The sequence below is a fragment of the Oryza brachyantha genome, chromosome 3 (genome assembly GCF_000231095.2).
Source record: "Oryza brachyantha chromosome 3, ObraRS2, whole genome shotgun sequence".
NCBI classification, from domain to species: domain Eukaryota; kingdom Viridiplantae; phylum Streptophyta; class Magnoliopsida; order Poales; family Poaceae; genus Oryza; species Oryza brachyantha.
The window spans coordinates 26,178,547-26,188,155 of NC_023165.2; the positions used below are offsets into that span (position 1 = coordinate 26,178,547).

A 9,609-nucleotide genomic window follows, 5' to 3' on the forward strand; every position below is an offset into this window, starting at 1 on the left:
AGACAAGGCAACAATAAAGCAAATGAACTTTTCCCTCAGTTTCATGCATAGGCAAAGGACTGGCACGTAGACGTACCTTCGCTGGCCCAATAAGCCCATACTTATTTTCCCGTATTTTCCCGTACAAATGTACGTACTGCTCTCGGTTTTCCGATCTTAAAGTACGCTAGCTACAAATCAACCCAACAACAAAACGGTATAAACGAAAACAGAACGGATCTTACGTTACGTACGCCACCGGCCGGCCGTGTTTAGCCAACGCAACCTTCACTTCAGATAACACAAACAACGTGTACAAAACGAACACAGCTCAATCTCTCTCCCCCTCTCTCTCTCTCTCTCGGTGTGCATGCCGACGTGCCACCGCGCAGCCACGGACGAACGGACACCAGTTGCGAAATCGGCAAAACCGTTGGGCGTTTTTGGTCAGCTCTCACATCAAGCTTGCCACCGACACGATCATGGGAAGATGGCCCGGATGCCATGGAGGAGCTGGCAGAGTGATCCAGAAATAAAGTGGGAGACAGCGACGTCGAAATTTGTACTAGTATTTGGACTTGGATCGTCGGTTGATTGCTGAATTAATGAGTTGATTACTAGTACATGTACCCTTTCTATATTTAAATATTTATCTTATTTAAAATTCTTATTTAAATATATAAAATTATAAGTTATATTACTCCCTCCGTTTCATAATATAACTCGTAATGTTTAGCCATTTATCTTATTCAAACAATTATAAAAATATCATTTATTTTTCTTGTGACTTACTTTATTATTAAAAGAACTTTAAGCAAAACTTGTCATTTTCTATATTTATACTAAATTTTTAAATAAGACGGATAGTTAAACGTTATAAAAAAACATTATGGAACGAACGGAGGTAGTATTTAATAATGAACAAAATCATGATAAAATAATTGATAAGTAATGTTATTTTTTAAATAAAATAGATGATCGTATATCCTGAGTTAATGCCGTTAAATAAAAATGCAGAGGCAGGGAGTATGACGAGAATGGTCAGTCCGTTAGTGTCCTTTTCGACCGATGGGTAGGACGATCTGCCCGATTGAGGCTGCATTATTGATTTTTTGTTTATGCGTCCAATTTGGCCACGATTGGATATGCTAAATCGATTCTTATGACTATTTTTATCGGTGGTGTGTGTGGAGCACGTGGCTGACACGTCTGCTACACAGTTTCAAAGCACTGTTGACATTGTTCTAAATGTCTAGGTAATGATTCACATCGATCGGCTTATCAACATTTGGGTATGAAATCGTCGGGAAAAAAAAACATAAAAACCAAGTATGATAGTACACGAAACCTGTCGTAGGCTAACACGTGCTCTTTGCCTATACGCTTATATGGAGTGACAGCTGGAGAAAAACGAAGAAAAGGAATGTGCCTACCATCCAAATAACAAAAGACAAATAATATGCTAAAAGTGAGTTATCTATCAATAATAATTATAATATATCCACCGATCCGTTTTAAAATATAATTACTTATAGACTGAAGAATGAATAAAATTAAGAAGAGAAAATATAACGTTAAGCTATTAAATAAGGAATGAATGCGTTAAAGAGGGTTATGATCGATGAGGTTGGTATGATTATAAACAGTGACTTACTCCTCCGTCCCAAAATAAACCAATTTTCTACCTTTTATCTATAATTTTTGACTATTCGTTTTATTAAAAAAAATTTGATTGATAATTTTATTTTTATTAGATGATAAATCATGAATAGTATTTTACGTGTGATTAATTTTTTTCTAATTTTCTGAATTTTTTTTTAAATAAGATGATGGTCAAACGTTGGACACGGAAACCGGAGAATTGATTTTTTTTAACGGAGCGAGTATATTTTACGATATTCGTATTTTGGAATAAGTCAAAACAGTGAGGTGTAGAATAATGCATGCATCCAAATACTGTAGGACCCTGCTGGAGCCCTCCACGTGTCCCACGAGGCTGCCTCGGAATCGTCCAGATCCAGCGCCACCTGTACACTTCCCATCGACACGACCAGACCACCAAGCCCAAAACGAACCAATCCCAACCTCGCGCAGAGCAGGCAGACACAGCTCGGTCCGCGCGCGGAGAAGACGAGAGGGGGAGAGAGAGAGAGGAGGAGGAGGAGGCCAAGCCGCGTCGTCGGCGATGGGGAAGGGATTCATGTCATACCTGGCGCTGAAGACGGACCCGGCGGGCGGGGAGGCGGCGCAGGCGGCGCTGATCGACGCCGACCTGCAGGAGATCAGCGTGGCGGCGCGGAAGCTCGCCAACCACGCTCTCCTCCTCGGCGGGGGCCTCGGCTTCGGCACCACCTTCCTCAAGTGGCTCGCCTTCTTCGCCGCCGTGTCAGTAACCGATTTTTTTCCCCCTTTCTCTCGTACCCCCTCTTCCTATCGGTGTCCTATTGCACAGGACCGAACGCGAGCCGGTTCCTCCATTTTTTGGGGCTGAAAAGCTCCTTGGATTGTGGATTGGGTCCATTGGGACATGGCATGGAGGATCGGAGCTCGTTTTTTGCTTTCGCTTGCCTAGGACTGAGAATAAATGTCCACCATTTTGAGGATAGGGATGATTGGTAGTGCCACTGCTGTACCGGATATCATTGACTCCATGAGAGACGCCAGATTTTTTGCAATTGTATCAAATTAATAAGGGGAATCTGGGCAATAGTATGATATATGTGTGCGCTTAGTGCTCGATTCACAAGCTTGATCTTTTGAACAGGTGAGCAGAAAGTCAAGGCACAAGTGCACGTTACCAAGGGGGACAGCATATTAGCAAAGAAAAAATAATTCGTGAATAAAACTTTCGTATACGTATTTTTAGTGATCTGAAAGCCTAGCTAAAAAGTCTAAAAATCAATTCTAAATTTAAGGTTGAAAATTGAAATTTTGGCTTATAAGCATCATCAAAGTGAAAAGACACAGCAGCTTGTAGTATCCTACCAGCCCAACTTCTACACATTAATGTTTTTTTCCACTTTATGCAATGTAATGAACTGGTGATGGTGGTGTACTGAATTGTGAATTTGTGTTGTGATATGAGTGACACTGATATTGGCATAATGTACCATGGGAAGAGTAGAGCAACCGCCATACATGGAGTTGTGCTTTGTGAATAATAATACGCTTTATGTGCAAGTGATGTGACATCACCCTTAGTAAATTGGGCTAATTAGATCCATACCATTACAAATATGTCAGTTTAGAAAAATACCGTTACAATTCAACAAATTATAAATATACCATTATAATTTTTCTCTATTAGAAGCATGCCATTTTATACGTTTCGAAATCATTTGGCCTCACATTTAGACCAATATATTTTTCTATCACCTAAAATACCCTTCTCCATCGTCGGCGCGCTCGCCCCAGGACTCGGCGACGGCGCGGACGAGCGCCGCGGACTCGTCGCACACGGCGAGCCACAAGTCGGCGCGGCGCCGGCTGAAGAGCTTCGTCACGCACAGCTTCCTCGTCTGCCGTCCTGCGCCTGCCTGCAGCACCTCCGGCGCGTACGCCAGCGTTGACACAGTGAACGTGTGCAGCGTCTGCAGCCTCCTGTGGTTGAACGGAACACGTATACATGCATAGCTCATATGCACTTGCCATCCTGCGCCTGCCTGCAACACCTCCCGCGTGTACTCCGACGAACGTGTGCAGCCGGAGGTGTGTCAGCCCGCCGTACCCCTTCGCCAGTGCCGCCAGCCTGCAGCCATCGCCCGACGCCATCCCGCGCCGGCCACTCGCAGTCATCGTCACGGCCGTCGCCACCACCATCGTCGCGCCGACTGCCCGCCGCCATCTACTCCGACCAGTGCGAAGCCGGCCCAAATGCTCTCAAGCAGGACGGCGCCGGCCAACGACCATCGCCATGGCGTTCGCGCTCTACGGGACCTTCTGGCGGTGGGTGATGAAGCTCTTCACCCGGCGCCGCGCCGAGATGTGGCTCGCCGTGTGCGATGAGTCCACAGCGCTTGTCCGCGCCATCGCCAAGTCCTGGGGCAAGCACGCCGACGATAGAGAAGAAGAGATGGAGAAGGGCATTTTAGGTGATAGGAAAATATATTGGTCTGAACGTGGGACCAAATGATTTTAAACCGTATAAAATGTCATGTTTCTAATAAAGCAAGAATTATAATGACATGTTTACAATTTGTTGAATTGTAATGATATTTTTCTAAACTGACATATTTATAATGGTATAGGTCTAATTAACCCTAGTAAATTTAATTTGATGGATTTCATTTGGTATTCTCAGTCTTTACTTTCAAGACCATTAGTTCAGAACTTCTCTTGTTCATTTAACCTGATAACAGTCCTTATATTGTCACTTGTCAGTTGCCATTTATGCATTTTACTGAACCCCCTCTGTTCTTTTCTTCTGCAGGTACCTCCTGATATTGGATCGGACAAACTGGAAGACCAACATGCTAACCGCTCTCTTGGTCCCTTACATTTTCTTTACACTGCCTGGTGGGCTGTTTTCTCTATTGAGGTATACCCCGCCAGACTACCTGCATTTCTTAGCCCACATAACATGAAAGATGTATTAGTAAACTGACAATTGGCATCATGGGATTAGGTATTGAATGATAATCTTGGTCAAAACAAAATTTTGGAAGAGCTGTTGATTTGTTTTTTAAAAAATGTAATTTTTTACTTTTTTTATAAGCATAAGATCCAAGCAGGCTATATTCCCACCTCAAAAAAAAAGCAGGCTATATGCAGATCAAGCTAGATTTTTATACTTTCTGGCCTGGTTGGAGGACTATTGAATATTGCTATAGTTGTAAATAATTACAAAATAGAATGTACTGTTCTTTTGTATTCAAAATCACGTATAGATATATGAAGCAAATTTTCTTACCACTAAATGTGTAAATTGCAGGGGAGAGGTTGGAAAATGGATTGCAATAATTGCTGTGATCCTCCGTCTCTTCTTTCCTCGCCACTTCCCTGGTATACTTTCTAGAACCGTGGTTTTTTCCCTATCAAAGCATGGATATACATATGCGTTACATTTCCCTTTCTTTCATGAGACTATTAAGGCTTGTTCGATACTGTCAAAATGTGTTTTCTGCTTTAGTCTGACAAAAAATTCGCATGGATTTGACAACAATGTTTATCATTGTTCATTAGATTGGTTAGAGCTGCCTGGAGCTGTGATCCTTCTCATAGTGGTTGCCCCAAACCTGTTCGCGAGCACCTTCCGAGGCGACTTAGTCGGCATCTTCATATGCCTCATCATTGGGTGCTACCTGCTTCAAGAGCACGTCAAGGCGTCAGGTGGATTCAGGAACGCCTTCAGGAAGGGTAACGGAGTGTCCAACAGCATCGGCATTCTCTTGCTCTTCATATACCCTGTCTGGGCCCTAGTGCTGAACTTTCTGTAGGCGCCACCGCTTCAGCACCACCCTGCAGCATCCAGCCTCCGATCGATCGCAGTTCGTTCTTGTGTACATGTCTGGTGCGTTGATTTGGTATCTGGTGATCTGGTAGCAATATCGTTTTGAGGTGATGGATAATGTATGTTTGGACCTCCTGCCTCTTGATGCACATTTCCTTGTCATATTCGTTTGTTGTAGCTTTGCTTGTCAGGCTGTGTTCTCCAGCCCCGATTGTACAAGCGTCAATAAATTCATATGTTTTCCTTCTGTAAATTTGAGGAGCTTTTATCCAAGGTCTCTTGTAAGAGTATCCCCGGTGCTACTGCTGAACAATGTGCTGCTACTCTGTCATGTGAAATGCCAATGCTACTTCTGGATAAGTAATCAGGCAGACCTATTTGTAATTTTGTTCATGAACATTTTTGGGGGTCAAGTGGGGTGAGCCGTGTGCTACAGTTGCAGCTGTGGACGCTACTGGGCTAGTGTCACACCTGGCTTTCTCGCTGCCGTCGTTTCAACTTTCAAAGCTTCCTGCTCCTTTTTTCTTTCCTCGTCGCGGCGCGACCACACAAGGTGGGAGGCACAGCACATTCCCTTCTTCCCGGCTGCTATCCTCCCGCCTTTTTTCTCAGGCATTATTCTTCACTGGTAGTGGAACTCTGATGATCCAAACCACTCGGACATGCTACATGCAAGAAAGAGGACCTTGTGTCCATACGCTGGATAATCGCTGTTGCAATCAGTGAACACGACTGATCGAATCGAGTACTCCAAACACAACACAGTACGTTACCTTACGTGCCCAGCTTGGTTCCGTTCCTGCCACATCTTCCCTCCCAGATGTCGTGATCAGCGTTATAGGAGTGCAATCAGCCTGTGCCATTTCAGCTGCTAGAGTACCACTCCGAGTAGGGCTCTGCACAAAAGACAGAGAGAGAGAGAGAGAGAGAGAGAGAGAGAAGAATCTGTTCTGATCCAGGTGGAGACAGCAACGTGAGGAGGAGAATTACGCCAAGTCAAAAGCAGTAACCATGACGAGCTGCGACGAGAGAGGGCGAGCAATCGAGAGGAAAGGGAAGAAACGAAGAATCAAGAATCAGCTCCACCTCCCGCTGCTGCTCGTGCCCCCGTATCCATCCACCCAAAGCTCCGGCCTTTTCATCTTGTCCCCTGCCTTTTTTTTCTCTTCTTCTCGTCTTCCTTTAGCCTTCACTCCCCATACCCGTTGCACCGGTCAAGAACTGACTCGCACAGAGCAGCACGCAGCCGGCTGCCGGCCGGCCGGCGGCGACGGTAGGCTCGCTGAGGAAGCGGGAACCACTGTAGCGCGTATGGGATGTCATGAGCCGGCGGTGTGAGGGCGCTGCCGAGGGATGGAGAACCGGGAGAGGGCGGGGGCCGGCGCCGTCGGGAGCGCCGGCAGCCTCGGCCTCCGCATCGGGCAGGCCGTCTTCTCGTCGGCGTCCCTGCTGTTCATGTCCGTCGGCGTCGAGTTCTTCAGCTATACTGCCTTTTGGTAAGTAGCAAGTACCAGTAGCTACTCACTTCAGCTCTGCATGCTTCTGTTTGGATTTCTCAACTTTGTTCATATATGTATGAGAATGCATGCCCATGGTTCTAGCCCAGTGATCGATCACTAGACAGGTTAAACTTATAGTCCTTCTGGTTTTATGATGCAACCTTATCCTTACATAGCTTCACTCAAATTGGCAGCACAAACAAATTCCACCCACTCTGCCACTACAGGCTCCATCCCTTGAAACTCTTCTTGTCCATAGTTATTTGTGTTGAATTTCATGTAAACTTGGCAGCTTCCTAGTTACAATCATGGGCTTGGTGATCCCCTGGAGCTGCACGCTGGCCATGATCGACATGTACTCCATACTTGTAGGGTGCCCTCTTCGGGTACCAGGTGTCATGGTCATCGTCGTCATCGGAGACTGGGTATGTAGTACAGCTCCTTATGTACTCAAAAAGCTCTATATTTTCCCACTCACTTGTGCAAATCAGAGAGAATTCCAAGAACTTTGCATACGCCCTTTTTCAGGTCCTGGCAATACTCTCACTAGCAGCTGCCAGCTCAAGCGCGGCGGTCATCGATCTCCTGCTCCAATTCCATGGATCTCACTGCTCTCCCAGGTTCTGTGGGAGGTATCAGCTCTCCGCGATGATGGCTTTCTTGTCCTGGTTCCTGACAGCCGCTTCCTCACTCTTCAACCTCTGGTTCATTGCCTCCCGGTGACGACTGCCGATTGCTGATTCAGGATAGCATCCTAACTCCAGTATGATTATTCCAATCAGTCATGGTTTTGGATACAGTACGTGCATAGCACTATAGCTTGGAAGTCCTCTTTTTGTGCATTTTTACCTGAAAAACCTGCATTTGATCGGTTAGCTAGTTTGCGTATGAATGAATAGTGGTAAAGTTACACTTCACATGAATGCATTTGAACATCAATTTTGTTCCATCTATGCTAGAATAATTAAGTCCTCTAAAATTTATTAGAAACAAAATGTCCACTAACCTGAAATAGAAATATTACCTCGCTCAATTCAATGATGTTGGCACGAATTGGTTGGTGACAACGGCTTGATCTTGGTGATTCTGATGCCCAAGACAGAGGAATGAAATACAGTGTTACCATTTCGTCGAGCAGGTTGCGGACCATAATGCATCGCCAGAAATTCATCCACTGAACTAGGCGAGTTTACTGAGTCGCTGAGCGCTGAGCAGCTCATCAGCTCAATGCTTCACTTCAGTGCAGGTTCCGGTGGCTCTAGCGGCAGAGTTCACAGGCGAGAAGAACGGAGCATGACAGCGTGCGCGCCTCGTAAGAAACTAAGCGAACGAGTCTGCGGGCGCCGAAGTTGCGCTTGCGCCTTGCCCATGGGGGAGATACGGGAGAATATAGCGCGAAGGATGCCAGAAAAACTCCATGTTGTCGAAGACGGATAACTGCCGTCTGCCGGCGCGTCGCCGTTGCGGATGGAGACCGGCGCGGCGGCGTGGCGACCATGCCATTCCCCTGCCCTGTACCCGGAGACGTTGCGCTTCCCGCGCAAGGAAAGGCCGTGCGGGGACGGAGAATTTTGGGGTGGGGGGGGGGGAGCGGCACGGCTATGCCTGCCCTTTGGCGACGCGGCGGAAGGCATCACCGTCGCCGCCGGCGGACGACAGCAGGAGGAGGACGACGAGAGAGCGAGAAATACGAGGGCTAATATGCAAAAGTCCAATCTGCTAGTAGCACTGGTGATCCAAACGGGCCATCTTCAAAAGTGGGCCAGGGCCCATAGGCCACATTATTCGCATAGTCCTATCAGACAAAACTTAATAGGCCAAATTTTCTCTTATTGGAGAAAGCAAGGCCACACGGGCCCAAAATATTAGGCCTTCGGCTCAAGGCCCAACACTACCCGTCGTTTCCTTCATCTATCTATATGGGCCACCACTTGGCCCATGGTCGGCCCAGATTCTTTCACTTTTCTGATGTCCCGTTCTCAGTTCAGTACCCTTCACCTTCAATCAACGTGTTCTATAAAATGGACAACATATTATTATTATATACAGAACTTTGAAAGATGCAGATATTGTATAAAGTGAAATCTCCGTGCCTAGTATAGTCTAATGTTCTTGGTAACCATAAATTCTGCAGGATACGTTACTTAAAATGATTCGAGAATCACCTACCTAATCAGTACTAATCACACTCCAAAAGGCCAAAGTTGCATGCCCAACCCTGTTGTTCAGCTATCCCTGCTGCAATAATTATCGGCTCGTGCTGGTTCCCGGCAAGAACGCCCTGCTAGGGCCAAAATGCTTCCTGTCTACTGCAGTGCCTTGCAGCTGCATGTTGCAAACGCATCATGAACGACGACAGGATCAGATCGGAATTCAGGCAATACAACACGTGGTTTCCCCCTTTTCTGGTCGAGAGCCATTCTCTGAACCCTAAAATTTGGCCTGCTTTTTTCCAGCCTGTGCTAAAACTCTGCAAGAAAGCGATTAGTATAATTGAACTCAGTTTCGCAGAGGAGCAAACACAAAGGGGTTTGCATGCTGCTGCCTCTGGGACCAGACTGTCCCAAGTCTTGGACGGTTCGACGCATCCAAATCTAGGGGCAAGATCGGCTGGTTTGCATGCTCCACAGCCTGCTTTTGCTGGATAACCAGTGTTCACAAGTTGGGGTTTGGTTGGATAAC

General features: G+C 46.2%; 2 protein-coding genes across 2 annotated transcripts; both read left to right on the plus strand.

Annotated features, from left to right (window-relative positions):
* The first annotated feature begins 1,903 nt into the window (after window positions 1-1,903).
* Window positions 1,904-5,723, plus strand: LOC102714164 (cold-regulated 413 plasma membrane protein 2). Its single transcript, XM_006650591.2, has 4 exons — window positions 1,904-2,364; window positions 4,409-4,516; window positions 4,910-4,980; window positions 5,161-5,723. The coding sequence occupies exons 1-4, from the start codon at window positions 1,919-1,921 to the stop codon at window positions 5,412-5,414; spliced, it is 879 nt and encodes a 292-aa protein (XP_006650654.2). The 5' UTR covers window positions 1,904-1,918; the 3' UTR covers window positions 5,415-5,723.
* A 634-nt stretch (window positions 5,724-6,357) lies between these two features.
* On the plus strand, window positions 6,358-9,012 carry LOC102714441 (CASP-like protein 5C1). Its single transcript, XM_006650592.3, has 3 exons — window positions 6,358-6,924; window positions 7,220-7,352; window positions 7,456-9,012. The coding sequence occupies exons 1-3, from the start codon at window positions 6,782-6,784 to the stop codon at window positions 7,648-7,650; spliced, it is 471 nt and encodes a 156-aa protein (XP_006650655.1). The 5' UTR covers window positions 6,358-6,781; the 3' UTR covers window positions 7,651-9,012.
* The last annotated feature ends 597 nt before the right edge of the window (window positions 9,013-9,609 follow it).

Excerpts from the sequence above, each read along its gene's own strand:
- LOC102714164 (XM_006650591.2), top strand. The coding sequence starts at position 1,919 with ATGCATGCATCCAAATACTGTAGGACCCTGCTGGAGCCCTCCACGTGT. Across the intron at positions 2,365-4,408 it reads CTCGCCTTCTTCGCCGCCGT|GTACCTCCTGATATTGGATC; the intron begins GTCAGTAACCGA and ends TTTCTTCTGCAG. Across the intron at positions 4,517-4,909 it reads GGGCTGTTTTCTCTATTGAG|GGGAGAGGTTGGAAAATGGA; the intron begins GTATACCCCGCC and ends TGTAAATTGCAG.
- LOC102714441 (XM_006650592.3), top strand. The coding sequence starts at position 6,782 with ATGGAGAACCGGGAGAGGGCGGGGGCCGGCGCCGTCGGGAGCGCCGGC. Across the intron at positions 6,925-7,219 it reads TTCAGCTATACTGCCTTTTG|CTTCCTAGTTACAATCATGG; the intron begins GTAAGTAGCAAG and ends TAAACTTGGCAG. Across the intron at positions 7,353-7,455 it reads TCGTCGTCATCGGAGACTGG|GTCCTGGCAATACTCTCACT; the intron begins GTATGTAGTACA and ends GCCCTTTTTCAG.